We start from the raw sequence: 25,212 nt of genomic DNA on the forward strand, positions 1-25,212 counted from the left end.
TGGCAGGTTTGAAATGTAAAAACAGACCAAGATATATTAAGAAATTTTTACTGTGACCTATAATCTGTACAATTCAATGAAACTGTAATGTGGCTGCATAAGTTTACACACCCTCTTATAATTAGAAATGTGTTTAGAATTAACCAAATTCAAACTGATGTTAAAGGAGAACTGAGATGAGTGATTTCCACTCACCTCATAGTTCTAGCCGACCTGTGACAATGAGACTGTCACAGGTCGGCTCAGTAGATCGGGAGGTGAGCGAACACATACCGGGTTCGCTCACCTCTCGATCCGGTCACGGCTCTCTGCCTTGACAGGGCGAGGGGCTGGATTCCCCTCTCCGATCTGCCAGCGCTGACTGGCGGAACAGACAGGGCGGGTACAGCTGGCTCTGCCTCTAGATAGGCAGAGCCAGCTGTCACTCATGCAGCTGGGCGGATCCCGACGCCCAGGTCGAGATCCGCTCCGGCTGCAGCGTCTCAGTATACCGCGAGCTGTAGCTCGCGGTATATTGAGCTTAGGGTAACGGGAGGACGCTAGTTTGTGTCCTCCCGTTACCCTAAGGAGAACTATGGGGAAAAACACTGACCCCATAGTTGTCCTTTAAATAGTAGTCAAGACTCACCTGCCATCAGTTAAAGTGACTGATTAAGCCCATATAAAGTTCAGCTGTTCTAGTAAGATTTTTTTTTCTGGACATTTATTCAGATGCCTGTTACAACAAAAGCCATGGTCTTCAAATAGCTTACAAAGTGTGAAAGAGATCTCATTGCTAGAAGGTACCAGTAAGGAGAAGGGTACTAAAAGAAATTCCAAGGCATTAGATATACCATGGAACACCGTGAAGACCATCATCAACAAATGGAGAAAAGATTCTAGACCAACAAAAAACACGTTTTTGAGGAGCGCGACTGCCTATGATAAGAGTAATGGCCCAATGTGCTGAACTTGGGTAAATGCATAACAGTGTGCAATACAGATTTGTCATATAAAAGGGGACAAATTGATGACTTACAGTTGGGATGTGAGCCTATGTGCCCTGGTGTCTGTCACAGAATGTTCTCCACGGTCTGTTTAATGCGATGTCCCCAGCTAGCAGGTGGGAAGAGAGTGGGTGTCTGCCCGGACCAGAGTGGGAAAACGAGGTGTTAACCGATGTCACAAACTCAGCTGGCCAGGCTGAGCCGCAGCGGCTGAGACGGGAAAGCAGTGAGCCGCGATCGGCTCCGTAGCCCCGGACTCTATGCGTGTGGTTACAGTACTAGATGTGACTGTCAGCGGAGTGCACAAAGATGGACCAGTGCGTGGGACAGTGAGGGATCTGTATGGGGGGATAGATCTTGCTGCCTGGAGGATACGGCTACGCGTTTCGAGGAGATTTCCTCTTTGTCAAACCTGCAGGCAGCAAGATCTATCCCCCCGTACAGATCCCTCACTGTCCAAGCCCACAGTAAAGCAAGGTGGCAGCATTATGCTTTGGGGATGGTTTTGTTGAGCTACAACAGGGGCTTTAGTCAAAATAGGAGGTACTTATGAACAATTCTAAATATATCTGTAAATTTTGGCACACAACCTCCAGGCCTCTGTTGAAAAGCTGAAGAGGAAATTCTCCATTCAGCACAACAAAGACCCAAAGCATACCTATAAAACAAAAGAATGGCTTCCCAGAAAAAAAAAGATCAGTTTTGGAATGGCCCAGCCAGAGCCTGGACCCCCCCATCCAATTGAAAATCCTTGGGGTGACCTGAAGAGTGTGGTGCACAGGAGATGCCGTCACAATCTGACAGATTAGGAGCACTTTTTCAAGGAAGAGTGGGTGAAGATTCCCAAGGCAAGGTGTGCCATGCTGACAAAACTCCTACCACAAAAGACTGAATGCCGTCATAAAATCAAAAGGTGTTTCAGAAGGTATTAGTTTAAGGGTGTGCATAATTACGCAACCACGTTATTTTAAGTTTATCCTCCCCCCCTCTAAAGATTTTTTTTTTGTATTGAATTGTATAAATTATAGGACACATTATAGGTGAACACATTTCTGAAGTGATTGATCTTGGGTCTGATTTTTTTTTTACATCTCAAAAACCTGTGTAAAGTGTGTAGACTTTTTATATTCACTGTATATTGGAGAGCAAATACGATATCTGAAAACAATTTTGACTTTCTTTTTAATCAGTCTGTATATTGTGTTCAATCACATTGACTAGCGAAATACTTTAAAAAAAATACTTACTAATGTAAATAAGTCATAAATTTGCATTAGTTCCTCAATTTTGTACTGTTCTAGCACCACAAAGTTTTCCAGATCTGGATTCGTTTTTCGTGCGCAGTCATGGCAATGAACTATGTAGGTCTTCCGAGAATTGCTTTCTTTAGTAACAAAAAGCAGATTGAAGACTTCCACCTGGAAGTAAAAATACTATATTAGCAGTTGCACAACATTCAGTATAAATACTGCTTGCCTTATTTAGACATTTTGGAATAAAGCAAAGCAGTCTATTGAACTGATTAGCTTGTGTGTAACCAACCTCACAGATGTTGCAGTAATGTGCAGGTTCTTCTTTTGTTCGCCCATGCCATAAAACCTCTTTTCCTGCAGCTATAAGAGCTTCTCTTAGAGCCTGACACTGCTTTAATGTCCTCAGTAAGCAGTACCTAAAAGAAGACATTAAAAAGAATATTCTTTGAAGATAGAAACAAGAGAAATGGCCAGATCACAAAAAAATTGCCAGCAATTGGTTATGTCATACAGTAGTGATCTATAGAGCACAGATGGTTATAGATGCAGCGAAAACAGATATGTCAATTGCTACAAAATAGGATTTTTGTACTCACCGTAAAATCCTTTTCTCTCCGTTCATTGAAGGACACAGGCAACAGATCGTAGATCCTGAAAATTTTGTTACTGAACATATGAAATGTATTTCAAATTTCAGTATGCAGATGTTGCAATCTTCAACAACTGTCAAAAAAAATGATGTTGCTTCACTGCAATACTCCAACTTGGAATTATTCCCATTTAGAAATCAGTATTAGAAGGGATTTAGACAAGAAAATCAACAGCAATTTCTGCAAAACAGAGAAAAGCATGAATTTGAAAGAAAAAAAAAAAAGTGGTCCTGCATTTATCAGAGCTTTTAATAACCTTACAACCGTCGCAGGATGACGGTTGTTCACTCTAGCCAGGTCATGGGCAATTGAGGATCTAAATATTTCTTAAGCATTAAAAGAGCTTGGCAGAACTCTCTAGCTGCAGGCATAGTGGAGTAAGTCATCGTCAAAGTTTACAGCAGAAGCAATGAAGTCCTTCTATAAGCTAATGCAGTTCCCCCCGCTGCCCATTTCCAGCAGTCACTTGCAGGCCTTCTAATCTCTACCACACACACAATAGTATGTGTACTCTGAAAGTAGGGAGAGAGATTCAACTGGGATGACTTTAGTGAATTTGTCCACAGTCCCTGCAACTACAGAGGTCCATAATTTCGAAACTCCCAAAAATGCTATTTTCCTGTATGTCATGCTAAAGTTTTAAGCTCCATACAGTGAGCTAATAACCTGGAAGAAGCATGTAGATTATAAAAGTTAGAGAAAAATCCTGATCTGCATATATGTCTCAGGTCAGTGACTCAAAAGTATTCAAGTGGGTAATATGACAGGCAACTAGAACGTTCGAAGGATGCCAGCAACATCTGACTTGTTTTTTCATGTCATATTTCTTTTGAGCAAATCCTAGCACTTAAAAGAACTATGAGGTGAGTGAAAATCACTCACCTCATAGTTCGAGCCGACATGTGACAATGAAACTGTCACAGGTCGGCTCAATAGATCGGGAAGTGAGCGAACACATACCGTCGCTCGCTCACTTCTCGATCTCCCTGCAGAGAGTGGTGACCGTCAGTCACTGCTCCCCACAGGGATCCCCCTCCAATCCTCCAGTGATGAGTGGAGGAACGGACGGGGGGAGGGGGCGGGCAGAGTCAGCTGTCATTCACGCAGCTGGGTGGATCTCGACAGCACTGTCGGGATCTGTCGGTCTCAGTATACTGCAAGTTGTAGCTTGTTATATATATACTGAGCTTTGGGTCACGGGGGGACGCTAGTATATGTCCTCCCGTTACCCTTAAGACAACTATGGGGAAAAACACTTACCCCGTAGTTCTCTTTTAAACTTTCCTGAACTTTTCCTGAAAGTGAACCCTTAGGCCTTGTTCACACCAAGCGCGTTCCAGGAGCAGAGCAGTTACAGACCGGAGAAAAACTGCGTCCAATGTATTCCAATGGTATTTTTAGCTCCAGTTCACATCGCAGCGTTCCGTTCCAGAGCAGGTAAAAAAACTGCAGCAGGCCTTATTTTACCTGCTCTGGAACGCATGCAAACGCCCTGGAACGCACTGAAAGCCCATTTGTACCAAAAACGGCCCGGAATGCATCAAAAACGCGGCACCGCGTGTGCAGAAACTCATGCAGTTCTGCTCTGCATTTGGTGTGAACAAGGCCTTAAACTGCATTATAAGACAAAAAACCTATTCTGACTCAAGGCCACATTGACACTTAAGATTCACAAAGTTTTGTCACATAGCTAGCAAAAGTTGCATTCATGCATAGTCACTGCATTGCACCCTGCAAACTCTATGATCTCTGTCTTTATCTAGAGAGGTAATGGGCTTTTCTCCTCCTCCCTCAGTGTACACTTAAAGTGATATTAAAGCCTCAATTGTTTTAGTTTTTTTTTCACTTTAAATGGACCCTCCATGGCTGGAGGCTATTGCTGCTTTTCTTTAAAACAGTTGAATTCCTCGTTTTCTAGTGGGTCCCCGCAGCACTCTTCCCCCAAACAGAGGATTGCTTCGGGACCAGCGGCGAGGACGAGTGTCGCTGACAGGTAAGTGTGGGGGGGACCGAGGGAGAAAAAAGGTGCTGGGCCATTTTTACCCTAATGCAGAGAATGCATTAAGGTAAAAAACACCCAGACCTTAATACTACTTTAACCTCCCTGGCGGTATGATTATGCAGGATTTTTGCATGCCAAAGCGGTACATTGTTTTTCATGGAAACTTGTTTTATATTGTAGGCCTGTAATTCTTAGTAATTCTTAGGAATAACTCACCTAAATCTGTCCAAACAAGAGTCTAGTAGACATCTCAGATATGATAAAGTTTGAAACACGAAATTAAAAAATTATAATACAATAAATAATTATAAAAACATATAATATATAAAAAAAATGGTCCAGTAAATGGGAATTCTGGGGGCGCTGCCTGATCCGTACCACAGTCAATAGAGTACCAAGTTTGCACATCACTGAGCTCGGTCGCAGGATCGTCGCTGTCATCACTTTCAGTGTCTGGTGACGAATTTCCCAACGAATCGATATCGCTCAATTCTGCAAGTGATTCTAATTTACTATCGCTGTTTTCTAGCTGGTCTAAAACCGCTTTTTACCTAAAAGGGACGCTTTTTGGATGTCATGGACGTTCTCAAGTTTCCAGGCAGAAAGAACAGCAAAAGTGCAGGCAGGGCACTGGACAAAATTGAAGTGAAATGGTTTGATACATTAATGTAATTATAGCAGATTACATTGTATTCTGTGTAAATGTCATGTTTTCACTTTTGAATTTCCCATCGGCTCCGCCCCCCGCTGTGACGCCCGAAAACGTAACTAAAAAGTCGGATGCCGGCATCGGCCGGGCGCACACAGCAGAGGGCACCGCGGGCTCCTAGGGACAAGGTACGTGACACTTTTGTGTAATCCCAAGTGTGGCTCAGGGTTACCGTCTATTGGTACTGAAAATGAACCCCGAGCAACACACTCGGGAATAGCGTCAGGGAGGTTAAGGCTGTGACACACTGCACGCAAAGCGGTGACGTGCTGCCTTCGCGTGCAGTGTGTCATGTAATTGTTTCTTCAGAACATCTGCTTGCGAGAGCTTGCATAGCTGAGATGAAAAATGTCATCTTCAGCCAATCGGCTCACGCGTATGAACCAGTGCGTCACGATGCATGCAGCCGGTTGTTACGCGCAAGCTGATTGGCTGAAGATGGTGTAAATCATCTGCCTGCACTCAGCTCACACATTACATGCGAAGCTTCGTGCCTGACAGCTTTGCTTCGTGTGCAGTGCGTCACAGGCTTTAGCCCTCTGCATAAAGGGCAGTGCTAGATGTTTTATAGATCAGAGCAGCTTCCAGTCGGTTTGTAATAATTTTCTCCACATTCAGTGTCTTCCACTAGCAGGAAGCAAAACAAAGAGCCTGAGAAGGTTTGAGAAAGATGGAGGGTGGTAGTTCAACCTGTAACACTCCAGAGCCATCATATAAAAAGGTATTGGCTTGTTCATTCAGCAAAAAATATTACTTTACAAAAGTGAAGATGATATGTTTGCAACTTTTTTGGGACAAGCGGGTATTTTTTTTTTATATGATCTTTCATAAAAGTTACTGTGTATGGTTACCCCAAAAAAATAGTATTTTTGTACTCACCATAAAATACTTTTGTAGTGATTGTATTGGGGGGGAAAAAAGAACTCTGTCGAGTTAAACTGACGCTTGCAAGAGAAACAGACACTTGGAAGCAAAAAATTGCAGGCCAGCCCAGGATAACCTTTTACTGCTAGCATGCCTCGGTTTTGTGGCAAAGCAGTACATAGAGCATGATCATAAATCCAGAAGGGCAAGACTTTTGTTCTTCAAAAGAACTCCAAAAAATAAAAGCAAAGAAAAGTTTTTACAGAAAGTACAAAAATCGTACTTCCTTTCTCATCTATTGAGGGACACCGTAGTTCATAAATGGTTGGAATGCCCAAAAGCAATCCAACTGAGTGGTGGGCAGCGCAGCAGCATAACAGGCCCAACAAACCAGAACTGGGGACTGCCTGCAGCACAAAACTTGCTTGAAGTACAAATGTCTGAAGTTGAAGCTAGATGAGGTAGAGTCCCCCCTACCAATAGGGGAACCTGTCACCATGACCATAGGGAGGGGACTGAGAATAAACCTGATGCTCAGGATCAAGGAGGAAAGGTTTACCACCCGATGGGAATGATTACACGCAGAAGGGAACAGCAGCTTGATCCAGTGATCAACCCAAACCCACCAAAAACAGGTGAAAACTTATTTTGTAGGAAAGAAAAGACCAACAACCTGATGAGGTCTACCAGATAAAGGGTCAGGTCTCAAAAAGGAATCTAAAAACCTACTCATCTCAGGGGGTCATCTGAGTGCCCCGCAATGGGGAATCCAGGAAAAGACACTAGGCCAAACACAAAAGCCATGCTCTGAGGTGTATCAGGTGTGCATGACTGACACAGAAGTGTTGATCTAACAGTTCAGAGGGACGGTCGGAGACAATGAGGGGTACCAGGTACCAATAAGGGCCTCATACTGCAAGGCCAGGGGCTTTTTGTTTTTTTTAGAATGGTGGGGACTAGAGAGCAAGGGCCACAGGAGTGAAAGGACACCAAGGGAAATGGCGAAGGTGCGCTAATCTGTGCACTAGGCACAGGGCAAAAAACAAAAAAGGAGCAACTGAAGAGAGTAAACCTATAGAGACACACTGCTCCTGAATGACAAGCTACCCAAGTATTCACAAGGATATGCAACAAGCCCGCCAGGAACCCTTTGCTTAAAAATAATTGCAGGCTAGCCTTGCATATCCAGTAGACCTATGTGGTACACCCTTGCTTCTCCTCCTCCACAGCAGCTTACTGTCTGCATTTACCAGCAAATCCTGGCTGTTAAAATGACAGCTGGGACTTGTTCCATATTACAAGAGCAGCTCTAGTGAAACAGAACAATGTATGTGACGTCAGAGTTACATTGTAGCAAAGGTATTACTGCCACATTGTCACTACTCTGGTTAATTCACATCAAATCAGAAGGTGACTTTTGCAATGCCATAATGTAAAAAGAAAACCTTCATGGAAAAATTTACTAAATGTATTATGTTAATTTAAGTAATGACAACATCACTGCTGACTTAACGGGCCCATAGTAGAAATGTAACAATTGCTCTGGTTGGTAAGGGGTATACAGTTAACGCTCTGAAACTATAACGATAACTACCAGAATGAAAACGTTTTGTTTATAAAGCCATTTTCACATACAGACTAAAAAGGTGAAAAAAATGTAAATCTATTCAAAGCTTTGTGATTTATGTATAGCATAGAGCTAGAAAGATTCAGTTATGCAACATTAAACTAGTGAGCACAAACACAAAGTGAAAACCAAAGGGCACATACATGACATATAACGAAGGAGAAAGATCTCACGACTCACTTAATCATTTCAAAGAGTTTGGGATCAGACACTTTGATGTTCCTTGCCATGTTCCAGGAGAGATGAACCATTGGTACTATAGATTTTACACACTGCAGTTTATTCCATTCGTACCTTTCCACGGCTAGCTTATACTGGTATGCTGAAAAAAAATAAATGGACAACCAAACATTTAGGACAGATAAAAGTATTTTGTGAGCTACTAATGCTATCCAGTAAACACAGCAAGTGTACTTAAGTGGAAAAAATCATTGGTTAAAAGACAAAATGGAGTTGGATAGACTGATGCAGTACAGTTTTACCTGGATAAGTATCCGTACTATGTATCTTGCATCCATCTAAATGGTAAATTATTTATTCTGGATGTAGTATACCCTTAAATTAATAGTTTAAGCACATGTGAGGACTGTACACACCTGTAAGGGGGCCAACATTCCAAGCAATGTTATTACACCAGCCAATTGCTTGAACCCAATGAACTGTTCCAGCATTTATCCAAACTAAATCTCCAGGTCTCTGAATGAACCTGTAAACTGGAACATTTGCTTCATAAAGGTCTTCAAGGTTGGGCCACCAGGATCCCAAAAGATAATTTATATTATTCCTGCAAAACATTAATAGATGTGTTAAAAGTCAGACACCTAAGAAATGAAGGTCATATATGAGGAAAAAACTATACATGCTGGATGCAAATTGTCTGTTTAACTACTAGTAATGTTTATCAATGGTAAATTAAAGGGGGACTCTACTAAAAGAAATACAGAGGCTGTCAATACTGATATCCTGGAAATGCTTGCTGTCTGGCCAATGCCTTTATCTTTTAACTTAAAAAAGCAACAAGTTCGTTCAGAGTCAGAATAAGCCTAGGGGAGCATGGATGGAAGTTGGCATACTTCATGGAGAACTCAAGCTGTATGTGCTGGCATGCTGCGCTTTGGCATATCACCTTGTAGTCCACAATGGGAGCACAAAGTTTTGTTCAAACAACCTATACAACTCAAATTTGGTATTTCAATTTGACAAAATGTAACGGTTTTAAGTGAAGGCGCATCAACCAGGCTTAAGACTCAACCAGGTTGATATTACCCAGTTACAGTAAAATCTGACCACAGACCTAAAGGGAAACCTGCATAGATTGGAGAGTGGTTAGAACACCTTTCAGTCTTTTGCTGCCATTGTACCCATTCACACCTTGACGTTCCATGAACATGCGCTAAAAATGCATCAAACCCGTGCATTGTGCCTTTACTCGTTAATGGTAACCCAAACGTGGCCGGGAAACCGGGCCGCACACATGTAGCAGAGTCTATGTGAGAAAATGTGTTGCATGTGTGGCACCCATTAAAATCAACAGGCAATGCGTGTTCCTGGTATGTCTAGGTGTGAATGGGACCTCAGGGAGATTCACCCTCTATTTGTCCTAGTGACTTTTCACTGAAAGTGAAACGAAAGTTTGGTTTCAGCAGAACAGGAATAGATGAGAAATCTTCCAATGGGGACACTAGTTCTGGTGACTCTGCTAACTACCAGAAATATCCCTCTCCTGATTTGACTATCGGACAGGAAGTGAAGAGAGATCCCCTCAATGGTACACAGATGGCAAAACTTGCCCTCAGTTCCACTTTAATGCGTATGGCCAGCCTTACAGCTTCCCCTCAAATAAAACCTATACTTTGACCATTCAGGGGAAAACAGGTTTGCTGGATAGCAGACACACTTTAATATGTGTGCTACCCCACCACCAGCCCAACTAACCACAGTGATAAATCCAGTATTTCCAAGTATGGGGGAGCACATGACTTTCCCATGACTCATATTATGCATGCCTGAACAGTCATGGCCAGCAGTGAGTACTGCCACATCAACCAATAAGGCAGCTAGAGATTTCAGCATGAGGTCAGCAATGGCAGCCATTGCATTTCTCTAAAATGTTCACTTTAAATAAGACAGCATTACCTTAAAGCAATGTGTTTCAAGTGTTACTTAAATACTTACTTTTCACAAAAGTCATTCATTACACACCAGTATGACTCTGGGACCACAAACCATTCACAATCTCCAGGCCCAATATTTATATTCACAGAGCAAAAATTATTGTTTTCTTGATGACCTAAATGAAGAGAACAAACATTACAAACACATAGTAACTTGAAAAACTGACCCATAACATACTTTCTAATATGAACTTTTGTTGGTAATTTTTCGACATGAATAGTATAAATTAAAGTTAATACAAAATACTAGAGAATAAATATGCACATATACAGTTTATAGGCATACAGGGTAAAATATGCCTGTATTTGCAGCGCCTAGGAGCCCCAGCTGCTACTCTTTTCTGTCCACAGGGACATGTATGAAGAGAACACACTGTATGCAGGCATACATGTGTAAATGTCGGTACTGCCATTTACACGCGCAGATGTTCCCATATGCGGAGGTTTCTCATTCGAGCACTTATACTCACAGACAGTGTTTTCTGTCCATACAATCCTATGGACAGTAAAACACAGCAGCTGGGGCTCCTTGGCACTGAAAATACAGTGGTTTGTTCATGCTGAATGCCTATACGCCTGTATTGATGACCATGTGCATGAGCCCTTACTGCAGCAAACAGAAGGATTTAGTATGCAACTGGTGATCTGCACGCAATATGTTTCACTGTATACCTCCTTTAGTCTTTAAACGGTAGAGTTTACATGTCATATGTCAAAGCAATGCAAAGCTTGCAAAAAATAAGGTTTCTACAGTGGCTTCTGAAAACTTTAGGTTATAACACAAACCTGGTGTTCTGCTGCCTGGTACCTTCATGTATAACTGTACGGTGTTCATTCCTAATATGGTGTGACCAACATGACTCAAGAGATTTCCAGCCGACACCACTCGTGCAAATGCTGGAAGTTTGGTCAATTCATGTAGCTGTAATTTCCACCTTTGGCGAAAGGATATTAAAATAGTAAAATGTAGATTTAAAACCACAACTTTGCTAATGTAGTTTAGTTGCAAGTTTTTATCTTAGCAGAAAAATTATACAAATTTCTTTATTTTTTTTTGTTTACTTATTGTTTGCACTTAAGAATATGGAAAAGCAGAAGATATGGGCAGGAACCAAGCATACCTCTTTCCCCACATAGGTCAACACAACAGGCTTTCTTAAATCTTGCCCCTTCCTACATGCTCACCTTCCCTCTATTCCCTTACTGCTCCATTTAGACACCAGGAGTAGAGAAAAGCCATGGGCAAAGCACGTGTTCACTTGTGAGTGCACATTACTTCAACTGCACTGATCATTGACTCCGTTGAACATTTTGACAAGGGGTCACCACTGAAAGTAGCCTCTGCTTAGATTGTTTTCCTAATACACTATATTGCCAAAAGTATTGGGACACCTGCCTTTACACACATATGAACTTGAATGACATCTCAGTCTAGTCCGTAGGGTTCAATATTGAGTTGGCCCACCCTTTGCAGCTATAAGAGCTTCAAATCTTCTGGGAAGGCGTCCACAAGGTTTAGGAGTGTGTCTAAGGGAATGTTTGACAATTCTTTCAGAAGCATATTTGTGAGGTCAGGTACTGATGTTGGACGAGAAGGTCTGGCTCAGGTCAGGCCAGTCAAGTTCCTCCACCCCAAACTCGCTCATCCACCTTGCTTTGTGCACTGGTGCGGTCAAGTTTGGAGCATGAAACTGCCCAAAATGTCTTGGTATGCCGATGCCTTACGAGTTCCCTTCACTGAAAGTGATTAGTCACTCCAGAGAACACATCTCCACTTCTCTAGAGTCCAGTGGCAGTGTGCTTTACACCACTACATCCGACGCTTTGCATTGCACTTGGTGATGTAAGGCTTGGATGCAGCTGCTCGGCCATGGAAACCGATTCCCTGAAGCTCTCTACGCACTGTTGTTGTGCCAATCTGAAGGCCACACAGAGTTTGAAGGTCTGTAGCTATTGACTCTGCAGACAGTTGGTGACTTCTGCGCACTGTGAGCTTCAGCATGCGCTGACCCCGCTCTGTCATTTTATGTGGCCTACCACTTCATGGCTGAGTTGCTGTTCCCAGTTGCTTCCACTTTGTTATACCACTAAACAGTTGACTGTTGAATATTTAGTAGCAAGGAAATTTCACGAATGGACTTACTGCACAGGTGGCAGCCTATCACGGTACCACGCTTGAATCCACTGAGCTCCTGAGAGCAACCCATTCTTTCACAAATGTTTGTAGAAGCGTCTGCATGCCTAGGTGCTTGATTTTATACACCTGTGGGCATGGAGGTGATTGGAACACTTGAATCCAATGATTTGGAGGGGTGGTCCAATATTTTTGGCAATATAGTGCATGTTCATTTACAAATATCCTGTTCAGTGACAGGCCCTTGCTGGACTTCTACAGCCCCTGTATAAATCTCTTGAATCCCAAATCTATTCTACAATTGTTCCCACTTGAATGTCATGTGGTTTACACAAGTGTTTCAACCCCCCCATACTACCCTGCATTCCTTTTTATTGCTTGCTTGCTTTCTTGGTCACCAAATTATTTTTTCTAACTTTTCTTTTCTTTAGATTACTGCTGAAACATCAGTTATTCCAGCTGATCTGCATGTAAATGTTCATAATTGCTATTCCCTTCTGAAAAACCCAAAATAATGCCATTATGTATTCAATTAACAAACTACAAAATGTATGGTAAAATGTAGTTAGTACAGGTAACAGTTTCCCTTGGTAATGACTGATTTAATCCTCTGCACAGCAAGACACAAAACACTATTTAGATGCTTGCCTGGGTTCAGTTCTAAGCTTTTACTTGTGGTTTTCTACCCCAACCTACTCGTGAAAGAAGAGATCCGTCCCTCAATGCTCTGTCTGCCAGCACAGACATCCTTTCCACCTCCCCTCTTCTGCCTACGGCACTTGGCCACAAGTTGGGAATGCACACTGCACATGCATTGCAGGCTATGTACATTATTAACAAAAAAAAAGAAAATTGCTAGGTGAGAGGTTAAAGGTTTTTTTTGCATGATTAGCAGAGGAAGTGCAACGTTTCTTCGTAAAGGCAAAAAAATGGTTTGAACTTAAAAAGTGTTCGTCACATAGGTCACTATGTCGCCCTGAAGAAGGGACCCTGAGTGGCCCCAAAACGTTGGCTTGATGACGCATGTTACATGATACGTCAATAAAAACGGTAATACTTCACGTTTTGCAGTTGAGCGCTGGTGATTTTCCCTTTTGATGATCCTGGAACACTGCGCCATCTGTGTTATCACTTGGAGCACCACAACCAGTAACAGAAGAGGTCAATACGCTGTATGGAGTGCAGGTGACCCATCACAAACATTGCATATTTATATCCTGACAGGTTGTGAAGGATAAGAATGACAGCCTGCAGCTTGAAAAACAGGTCAGCAAATAGATGATCACATATTTCTATCCTAAAAGGATCCTTTAACTACTTCAGGACTGCCGTAGGTATGAAAACGTCATTGTCCTGAAGTGGTTACACCGTGATCAGAGCTGTTGCTGCAGCTATGGTCTTTTTTTTTCTTTTTTCTTTGTTTCAACAGGCAGAGCTCCTTATTTACAAGTGATCATGGTGGCTATATAGCCGCCCAGTTCACTTGTAGTAGCCTGCATGGCTACTACAAGTCTAATAGACCCCTGATATCATAAAGAGAACCCTAACAAAGGCCCTGTGTGATAGAAATAAAGTGAAGAAACTGACAAAAAGTAAAATTTTTTTAAAAGCAACCCACCACGCTAATGAAAATGCACATGTAGAGCATACATATGTAAACGACAATTGCGCCAGACATGCTAGGTATCACTGCAAAGATCGGAGAGCAATAATTTTAGGGCCATAATTCGCTGTTAACTATAAGCCGACAAGCTGTAAACCATAGTTTTTCGCCATTGCACGGACGCACGCAATTTTAATACTGACATGTATGGTATCAATTTACTCAATGTAACCCATTCTTTTACAAAAGAAAGAAAAAAAAGGGGGGGGGGATTAAATTGTGTATGTGTGCACTAAAACTCCTTTAAATGCTTTATCGATTTGATAAACATTTGAGCAAATATCGTGTGAAATAAAAAAAAATGCAATTTTTAAAGTGATCAAAAATGTAGTATGTATGCAAAAATGACAAAATTGCTCCGGTACCAAGGTGGTTAATTGTTTTTCTAGTGTTAAAATGTAATTAAAGGCTAAGTTTACCTTTTTTACCATATTCCCCATCACAGCCATATTTAGGGGTGTCCTTTGACAGAATTTGTGACTGGAGAAGCATCAAATCCTATCAGCCACCGTGGCAGAGGGACTTGTAATTCTCAATGGAATACACGTGTGGCGACGTCACCACCCTTGCAGTCTAACGCGTCCTCCCGTTCATGCTACTGAATCTCGCACCTTGTTACAGACATGGACAGGAGAAAGAATCTGTATATGCCAGAGAATTGCACTGGCAGTCCACTGATCCCAGTAGCAATGCTTTACTAGCTTCTATGCAAAAAATTAAATGCACATTTTAAGAAGTGTGCATTTATAGGTGGCATTTCCCTTTAATACAAAAAAAACTCCTACAAATCTTGATAATAAAGGAGAACTATGGGGGTCAGTGATAACAGGCATCTGAATAAATGTCAGAAAAAAAAATCTTACTAGAACAGCTGAACTTTATTTGGGCTTAATCAGTCACTTTAACTGATGGCAGGTGAGTCTTGACTACTATTTAAAGGAGAACTATGGGGTCAGTGTTTTCCCCCGTAGTTCTCCTTAGGTAACGGGAGGACACAAACTAGCGTCCTCCCGTTACCCTAAGCTCAGTATACCGCGAGCTACAGCTCGCGGTATACTGAGACGCCACAGCCGGAGCGGACCCCGACATGGACGTCGAGATCCGCCCAGCTGCGTGACAGCTGGCTCTGCCTATCTAGAGGCAGAGCCAGCTGTACCCGCCCCCTCCCCCGTCCGTTCCGCCAGTCAGCGCTGGCAGATCGGAGCAGGGAGAGGGGAATCCAGCCCCTCCCCCTGTCACGGCAGAGAGCCGTGACAGGATCGAGAGGTGACCGAACCCGGTATGTGTTTGCTCACCTCCCGATCTACTGAGCCGACCTGTGACAGTCTCATTGTCACAGGTCGGCTAGAACTATGAGGTGAGTGGAAATCACTCATCTCATAGTTCTCCTTTAAGTAATCATTTTAAACAGCATATTAAATATACATTCATGCAGTAACATACATACTTTCTTTCATCAGACATGTCAATGTTGGTCCCAAATTTAATGGTTTTAAATGGGCCTCGTCTCTTCCGACCAGAGCTAATAAAAAAAAGGGACACACTGTATTAATGGCAAATTTAAACAGTCAATGTAGATTGCTTGCAGTATAAACAGCCCAGGAAAATACATCACAATAAGAACAAAAAATAAAAACAAAAATGTTTTTCTCCTGTGTTGCTTTATCACATACTAAAGAGAGATGTTTATACCCATTACACTGTCAACCAACAATTAACGGTGCATATGCAGCTGGTTTATGAAGTCAATATGGCTATTAAACAAAGATCAGTGTTATGAGGAGTAGAGGTTTATGTACTGCTCCAAGCTCACTCCCGTGATGGACTACATTCGCACATTCAGTTTACCAATTTGTATTGAGATTGTAGTATATCACGGGAGCGAGCTTGTAAAGCTGGCTACTCTACAACACACACAGGGACCATGGGGAACAAAAGTAGCCACCCTCCAGAAGCAAGGACAGTGTCAGCACCAATTCAGAGATGATTTAAGGATCTACAGCAGAGTGATACACAAATTAGATACATTTTTTTTAATAGTTAGGTACTTGAATGCATTTCTAAGATTTAACTCCTGATTTTAAGGTGGTAAGCTGGTGTTATTTCAACATCAGTTTTTTATTGTATTTATCAAATTATGTTTTGGGTGTTATTGTAACACTTTTGCTGTGTATTGTGGTTGCAGCGGAGGTTGAGCAGATACCTAGATGACGTTTTACTTTCACCACACAAGGATTCCACATACAAGGAATATAATTGGCACCTGCATAGTAGAGAAGTAATCATTAATAAAATAGTATATTTGTTTCTGAATGGAATGAAAACAAGACATAGAAGGTTAAAAGGGTTTCTGGAGGGGTGTAAATGACCGTCCAAGAGAGATATTTTAAAGGAATATACACATTTTATTGCTAATACATGCTTGATTAATTGCATACATGATTCAAAACAATCTTATTAAAAATCAAAAACCCTGCAGAGGATACATCGGTATATTCATTATTAACAACTCTAAAATTCATTTGGTCCGACAATTCATTATGTTGTTCAGTGTAATTCAGATGTGGTTACATTATAACCAAATGGTAGTTTTCAAAGCATAGCTTAACTTAATAGGCCCCGACGCGTTTCGCCATGGGCTTCATCAGGGGACCCATTCAGGATGAATCTATTAATAAGAAAAGTTTTCTTCATTTATATGTACATCTTATCTGACATTCATTGATGCATACGTTTGGATCTATTGTTCATATATACTAATATTCCTAAATATGACCCCAACTGGGTCAATTGAATACTATATAGTTGCTCTGAGAGCTGTTACTTACCATGCCGGGTTGATCTACGGTATGAGGGAGAAGTGCCCAGGAAGCCAGTCAGGAGCGGGCGGGGAATAGACCCCCGTTGCCTCCACTGCTTACTTGGTTTGTCACACCTGGGACCCCGGGGTCCTTTGGGGAGGAACCTAAATGCGGTATCGAGTCGTCCAATCGCAGTCGCCAGGAGTATTGGTTCTATGGTAAGATGTTTGCAAGACATTATGTTTTTATTGGGTCTCTCTATCGTAGGGAATTCAATAGGGTATATGCTACGTCTTGGATATAATTCAACAATCCTTTTTGCATTTTAATTTAACTATTTGTGCGTATCCATTACGTTCATTCTAAGTCACTAATATGAGTGTTTTTTATTTGAAAATATACTGCTTATTTTAATTGACAAAAAAGATAGGTGTGGGAAATGTTTGACCCGATTGCTATTGAACATATACATGTGTATAGATGTGAGATTTGAAATGAGAGCGCAAGGGCTTTTATTTAGGAGGGGTTATTATAATGTGGCCCCAACATATAAAAAGTAGTGTGATTTGGGTGCAATCGCGAGCACCGATAGGATTTATACCCTTGAGGCACACATATAATCTAATACACTTGTGTGGAATACACAAACTCCATAGGATGAATGTTCCTTTTTATCATTCCTATCAAAAGAGCACCATCGATACACTCAAATATCCATCACACGAATATCCATCACAAGTTAAATTAAAATGCAAAAAGGATTGTTGAATTTTATCCAAGACGTAGCATATGCCCTATTGAATTCCCTACGATAGAGAGACCCAATAAAAACATAATTTCTTGCAAACATCTTACCATAGAACCAATACTCCTGGCGACTGCAATTGGACGACTCGATACCGCATTTAGGCTCCTCCCCAAAGGACCCCGGGGTCCCAGGTGTGACAAACCAAGTAAGCAGTGGAGGCAACGGGGGTCTATTCCCCGCCCGCTCCTGACTGGCTTCCTGGGCACTTCTCCCTCATACCGTAGATCAACCCGGCATGGTAAGTAACAGCTCTCAGTGCAACTATGTAGTATTCAATTGACCCAGTTGGGGTCATATTTAGGAATATTAGTATATATGAACAATAGATCCAAACGTAAGCATCAATGAATGTCAGATAAGATGTACATATAAATGAAGAAAACTTTTCTTATTAATAGATTCATCCTGAATGGGTCCCCTGATGAGCCCATGGCGAAACGCGTCGGGGCCTATTAAGTTAAGCTATGCTTTGAAAACTACCATTTGGTTATAATAATGTAACCACATCTGAATTACATTGAACAACATAATGAATTGTCGGACCAAATTAATTTTAGAGTTGTTAATAATGAATATACCGATGTATCCTCTGCAGGGTTTTTGATTTTTAATAAGATTGTTTTGAATCATGTATGCAATTAATCAAGCATGTATTAGCAATAAAATTTGTATATTCCTTTAAAATATCTCTTGGACGGTCATTTACACCCCTCCAGAAACCCTTTTAACCTTCTATGTCTTGTTTAATTATGCAATTAGGGGGAGAGGTGTAAAACTAGGTATACACAGGGGGACTACCCATAATTTAGTAAATCTGAATGGAATGAAAATATGAAATATTATATTTATTTAGATCTCCACCTGTTGATACAGTGTAGGGAGGGCAAGCAATTCTGATGCCACCTAAAATATGTTTTGATATTAAAATGTGGCATGGAACAATCCACTTGCTCTACTACCCCATTTCACCTGATTTTTCATTTCAGGTGAAATTTGTTGATAACCTCTTAACTGTAAAAAAAAAATCATTCAAATTGTAAAAGGACAAAAACTTGTGCAGAAATAACTACTACACGCCTTTATTTCCATGCCACGCAATAGCAATAAGTCATGTAAAAATGAAGAAAATGGGTTTCATTTCCATTTACCTCACTTCATCACAATGCAACAAGCATCAGGTGACACCTGAAATCTGTCATAACACCCCCCTGAGGTGATAAATCTCCACCTTAATAACAAGTAAAAAAAAAAGAGGAAATTTTCCTTTTGCAAACTGCATTACAAAGTGTATTTTATCATTCTAGTTGTTAAAAATAACCTCTAACATGTTAATTTACCACTTTTTATTGAATTAAAAAAATGTCTAATTTTGCTAGATAAGCGTTAGTGAGTTTTGTAAATTTACTACTTTTACACAGCAACTATATAACGTGGGGCGATATCAATGAAACAACAGAAAAAAAGCTTTGTGAATTGACCCTATTGTGTTTGTGCTAACAAATGTTTTGACAGAAGCTAACAAGAATTTAGATGGTGTTCAACTGCTACTGACGGATCTGACACAAATGATGAGACAAACATTTTGAAGTCCTAGGGTCTCCATGTAACCTCTCCGATTAAAAAATGCTCTTTGTTGGGAAATTGAACTTTTATCATCTCAATGCTGATGTGTAACACCTCGATTTCTGTGATGTATGCTGTAGCCATGTACTACCACTGCCTCCGTATATGTGTTATAATGCTCTCTGTTGCATAATGCACAGAAACAGGCTAGGGATTGAAACAATTTAACTTTGCAAGATCAGATCACAGAATGCCTAAGGATACCTTTAATTAGGAAAGCAATATATGTTTTTACTCACTTGTCTGAGGATGTGGATTCACTGTCTGAGTGGTCTCTGTGGTGGCTTTTTTTCTCGTTCTCCTCCTTGAAAAAACATACAAAACACAGAAGCATTCACTTAACTGTACAACCATGCTTTTATAGTGGTGCATGCACATTTAAAGGGCATTCTATTCCAAAAGCAGACTTTTGTTTCAGATACAGCCATTTTAATTCAGGTCACGCACAGTTACATTCTGTAATATATATATATTTTTCTTGCCCACTGAGGGACACAGGAAGTCTTAAAAAGGTAATTCCAGCTTCCCGTCAAATGCGAAAAACTGAAATTACCCCCACAAATCCATCCGCATATTTTATCAGTTCTGATGTTCCAAAGGCTAACCTTTTTGTTAGCACTCTTCATCAACCAAAACCGTTGCTGGAGGTTCCACCTACAATTTGCAGCAATCAAGCTCAGCCAACCTTTGAACTGATCGGATTTAGACCCTGCTGGAATGGTCGATGTAATGCTAGCCTGGAAGTGAGCTTTAGGCACTGGGTTCCATGTAGGGTGTTTCTAGTTAAGTTGGCTGTGGAGCACTTTACAAGTCCAGAGCTGTTGCCTGTGTCCCTGCCCTGTCTTTGGGCTGAGCACCAGAAGCTTACTAAATTTGTATTGGTCACTGGGCACCATTATCCCAAATTTCCTGCTGGTGTTGCCTCACTGTTAGGTGGCGTGTTGTGTACTCTTCCACAATACAGTGAAGCATCTAACCACTGCTGCTCCTGCTTGCAAAGAGCCACATGGAACTTTGATCTGTCCATGCTGTCTACAGTGAATTTGTGCCATCTGACACTCTGGTCACTAACCATCACCTGCTACCAGCTGTTGGTTTTTTTTTTTTGTGTACACAGGACCTTGTGAATACCACAAGCCTATATGTGTCCTAGCCGCACTGCAGACACATTGATTCTGGACCAGACATGTGCAGAGAGGCCAGGGAAGGGGTATGGGCTTGGAGACAGTCCCATTGTACCCCAAGCTCATGTTCCATTAACAGGTCAGGGGTTACTTGCAGCATGCCTACTGATGGTGCCAATGTTTGCAGCCTAGAGTCATGCTGCCATCTTTGCTGAGGCTCTATACTCACTTAAGTCCTCTTTTGCTCCGTTGGGCATGGTCGTGTTTTCTGTCCTTTCAGCTGAAGTTTATACCATAGTCATGCAAGACTTTATGACCAAAATTTGCAGACTCTGATCACACACCTTCTCCAGCAGATTTTGTGTGTGATTTACTTATGGCCTTTGAACCATCTGCCGCAGAGATGGATTTTGAGCTGCTCAAATCATTGACAGATGAGCCTACCTCTTAAAAAGAAGACGATTTCAGCTATTATTGATGCAGTGTGCACCACTCAAACTAGAGGATCCGCCTTTTGCTTCTACTAGTGCCATTTCACATCTTGGGTTGTTTACAATTCCTATCACTGCACTCTTCTTTTTCCCTTTTTATTTTTAATGCAGGCTGGAAGAACCCTGGTAACTTGTTTATTGGCTTTGTATGGGTTTTGTGAGGATTTTTCTAAAAAGTGGTCCAATCCAAATGTGGATCCAGCCGTTTTTCATCTTAAAGAAATCTTTTATTATTTTTCACGGGTCAAACACCCAACTGCCACAGTAAATTATTATTTTTATCCAATGCTTCTCTGTGCAGTACAGACTGAGTTACAGACTGACAGTTCACTCATCACACTCTGCAAAGGAAAGACTTCTCATTGACAGATCTCATCTCACTGTCCCTGCACTTTCGAGATGCAAGTTAAGTAACAGGAATCACTTAGTTTGGGAAAGTGAGAAGAGCTATCAAAACTACGTCTCCTTTGCAGATTGTGGTCAGGAATGAAGAGGAATGAACTGCCAAAGTCTAACTTTTTTTGCCTGCACAGAATGCATTGGGATAAAAAGCAACATAAACTGTGGGAGTTAAATGACTGAGATGTGAAAAATAATACAAGGTGAGACTTCTTTAATAAGTCGACTACCATACCATCCAGTGGAGGATGCTCCTGCTTCTAAAGTCCATATCCAGCTTCGATTGATTTGGCTGTCTCCTTCCCCAGCATTAGAACAACCTGTTGAAGAACCATTAGAAATGGATTCAGACGTGGTGGTGTACATCAACCATAAAGAAGGGACCAGAAGTCTTGCAGTGTCAATAGCAGATCCAGTCCTGGGAATTGGCAGGTAGATTTCCTCAGCTGGTAGCAAAGTCGGGCTCCAGTTCATCTGAAAGTAACTTTACCATTGTCTGGATGTGGTTTGAGCTGTGTGATTCTATTATTCAGCTACTGCTTCTTTCAGGAAGACCGACTCCCATTTTGTCATCGCGAATGAGCACTAGAAACGTGCGCCAGCTTCACGTTCCGCTATCTTAAGTGGCTCAGACATACAGTAACTCAAGCTTATGGTCTAAAGGATTGAGTCTCCCCTTTCCTGTTAAGGATTACTCAACTATATCTTAAAGCACCTCTTGGGCATTTTGGCATCAGAAGACTGTTTCTCAGATTTGTAAGGTTGCCACATGGTCCTCAGTTTAGACAAAGATCTATTCGTTGGACGCTTCTGCCTCAAATGATCCGTGATTTGGGTGTTTGGTCTGCTGAGCGGCTTTGACGCATTGACAGTCCGCAGTTCCTGCTTTTAATGTTGGACATGTAAGTGGTTGCTTGCTGTGTTGCCCACCCCTCACTTGGGCTGCTTTTTGACATCCAAAGATTTAAGCCTTCTTGTGTCCCTCAACGTACAAGAAAGAAAATGTTTTTTTTTTGTACTTGCTGTCAAACTCTTACTTTAGTGCGTTGAGACACTGGTCTGATCCCTCCATGTTTAGTGATCATGCTCTCAGTAGTACTTTGCTACAAATCTTAAGCCATGCTGGTGGTAGTAGTAGAGGTTATCTTGTGCTGGCCTAGTTTTTTTTGTTGTTGTTTGCCAGAGTCCAATACTCCTGTAAGTGACAATGTGGGGACTTCTGCATAGTAACTCCATAAGAATCACGATTTCCTGTGGCATAATACTTGCAGGAATTTGAAGAGAATTAATGGCACTAGTTGTAGAATATTTGGTATTCAGGGTACTATGCAGAAGCTCTCCCATCTCTCACATCACATTTATAATTTTTTAAACTTAAACACTACACTCATGAGTTAAACTTTTAAAAAGACATTCAAGTACCTATACTAATAACAAACATTTAGCTTTTTTTGTGCATCACCCAGCTGTAGAACCTCAGATCATCTCTGAATTTGTGCTGACACTGTGTTTCCTTCTGGAAAAGTGGCTACTTTCGTTCCCCATGATCCTGTGTGTGTTGTAGAGTAGCCACCACTCTAAGCTCATTCCCGTGATAGACTACAACCTCATGTTAAGTGTATGAATTTATACTGAAATTGTAGTGATCACTGGAGCAAGCATGGAGTGGAAGCTACTTTACAACATGCACAGGGACCATGGGGAACAAAAAAAGCCACCCTCCAGGAAAGAGCCAGCACGAATTAAGATATGATTAGAGGATGTGCAGCAGAGTAATACACAAATAATCTACATGTTTGTTAATAGCTGAGGCACTTGAACGCATTTTAAGATTTAACTCCTGAGTTTAGGGTCACTTTAAGCTGGTGCTATTTTAACACAACAGATAGCAAAAACAGCATTTTATCTTGTAAAACAAGATGAGGAACTGAACTCCAGAAAATGTGCCTTGTTATGCGCTGCGTGGAGGTGGTCATCATGATAGAGGCAGGGCTTTGCTTCCATATGTCTGAGCCTCCAGCAAGAAGAACAGTAAGCAGCATAGTAGCGGCATCACCAAATCTCCTGAGACTAGCAGCCAAAGGCAACACTGCCTTAGATTTCTCACTGCAGATATACAGCTTTGAGGCTGTAGGCATTGGAATGCCCACGCATCCCCCACATATTAGGAAATGTACAGCAATATTTCAGGAGGAATTCAAAACAAAAAGTTTATATTTTTCAGGACACTGCTCAGTTACCATTAACATGTCTAAATGCACTTTTTATTTTCAGTTCCACTTTCAGCATTATGCTATAAATTGGCAAATAAATCCAAAGCAAGCAAGTACTAACTCTTAATGACTCCTGGAATGAAGCAGCCTGGTACTGTGCATATTTTGCAATGGTAGTATGTGAGCGACTACTTTCACAACGCCAAATTTTCTTTGTTCCAGTGGTGTCCCAGTTCTCATCTGAAGGCTGCAATAATTGTGTCCTCACGTCTACTATATGCTCTGTATTAGCTTCAACCAGTGTTTTAGTAGAAAATAATCCAAGATCTATTAATAGAAAATGACAAAACATTTTAATACAAGGAATAAAACAACCATCGCAATTAAAATAGCCTTTTAGTGTGTTTATATGACAATAACAAACCTAGTTTAAGTGCTCCAGCAAGGCCACGGATAACAGTGACAGGATTGTTTGGATTCGTGCAGAACTGATGCAGAGGTGGGAAGAAAGCATCTCTCTTATTCTCCAACTGTAAAAGTAATAAAAACCATCACAGTAAGTTAAAAAAAAACAGACAACTCACCTAGGGCTTCTGTAGATGAGAGTTAAGCTGCCCATAAACCTTATGAATATCGGCCGATTTCCGTATGCGATCGAGTTCTTGTTGGATATTTGTAAGGTTGATGGATGGACAGTGTACAACCACAAATACTGTACAATCGATCGACTTTTGACTAACCAGCAGGTTAGAAAACTTCAGTCGATTGTTCGATTTTTCGCAAGGTTGTACGATTTACACTGCTCATGCGCAAACGAAAATACATGCGGTCGATTACTGCAATTCGTCCAGGTGCTTTTTTTTTTATTACTACTGATTGAACCTTGCGATAATCGGGGCAGGATGGGGCCGCTGTACGAAAATCGTAAAAGTTTCGCCCGATGATCACATAGTGTATAGGCAGCTTTAGAAGCCAGGTAAATGCAACATGGTTTCAGATTCTTCTGAGATGCTGTGACCCGCAATGCTTTGATTTGCCTTTTGATTGTAGAAGAAGTTGCTTCAGAGTTTCTTTTGCATGCACATTAAGATCCACGGGAAAGACAAACAGCTCAGAGGCAAACATTTCAATGTACATTAGCCTTTAACGTAATCCTCTATTGAGTTATAGAGTTATGTAGCTTCCTAATAATTCTAGTTCTAGTGGTTGTCCTTTAGATTAAACCTCCTCTGGATCTAATGTTTACAGTGCCTTACTGTTCAGTTATGGAACAAGTATACAGATCAGGAGTTTTTACTTCATCCTGACAATGCATTTCAGGTGGTGGTCAACATGGGGCAGCCCACACATTTCTAATTACAGATTTTACTTATGACAGAAGTGTTGGGGGTGGTGGGTCAGGGGGATGAAGAATAGATTCTATAGTCTGGGTGGAGCTTACATTGGAAGCATCACGTTGGCTAGGTTTCATGTGTCTCCAGTGGCTGGATTATTTATGCCATGCTGAGCACATCATCTAATTAAAAGTGAAGGAGGAGAGGTATAGAAGTACACTTTGGTGTTTAAATTAGTGGGTTAATAACTTCTGTATTGATTTAATATGTCTGGCGTTGTGCTTTAACATAAGGCCGTGTAACAGATTCATAATCAGCTAGTACTTAATGTGTAAGAAAGCAACCGCAACAATTATT

The 25,212-nt window shown here is 41.3% G+C and overlaps 1 protein-coding gene and 1 long non-coding RNA gene across 6 annotated transcripts in view; one reads left to right on the forward strand and one right to left on the reverse strand.

The window, feature by feature from the left end:
- KDM6A (lysine demethylase 6A) overlaps positions 1–25,212 on the reverse strand; it is a 104,693-nt gene that overhangs the window by 1,566 nt on the left and 77,915 nt on the right. For all 5 annotated transcript variants that reach the window (XM_018565803.1, XM_018565802.1, XM_018565799.1 and 2 more), the window contains 10 exons: positions 23,946–24,051; positions 23,643–23,848; positions 19,534–19,598; positions 15,510–15,584; positions 11,052–11,200; positions 10,267–10,381; positions 8,688–8,875; positions 8,272–8,413; positions 2,529–2,655; positions 2,234–2,404 (listed from right to left, as the gene is read on the reverse strand). In XM_018565803.1, coding sequence (XP_018421305.1) covers positions 2,234–2,404; positions 2,529–2,655; positions 8,272–8,413; positions 8,688–8,875; positions 10,267–10,381; positions 11,052–11,200; positions 15,510–15,584; positions 19,534–19,598; positions 23,643–23,848; positions 23,946–24,051 — 1,344 coding nt within the window. The remainder of the gene's footprint in view (positions 1–2,233; positions 2,405–2,528; positions 2,656–8,271; positions 8,414–8,687; positions 8,876–10,266; positions 10,382–11,051; positions 11,201–15,509; positions 15,585–19,533; positions 19,599–23,642; positions 23,849–23,945; positions 24,052–25,212) is intronic.
- LOC108794713 lies at positions 5,570–23,026 on the forward strand. Its single transcript, XR_001941722.1, has 3 exons — positions 5,570–5,580; positions 10,963–10,969; positions 22,952–23,026. It is a non-coding gene; the product is annotated as an uncharacterized LOC108794713 (long non-coding RNA).

This window comes from Nanorana parkeri, unplaced genomic scaffold, assembly GCF_000935625.1.
Source record: "Nanorana parkeri isolate BGI_ZX_2015 unplaced genomic scaffold, ASM93562v1 scaffold888, whole genome shotgun sequence".
Lineage (NCBI taxonomy): Eukaryota > Metazoa > Chordata > Amphibia > Anura > Dicroglossidae > Nanorana > Nanorana parkeri.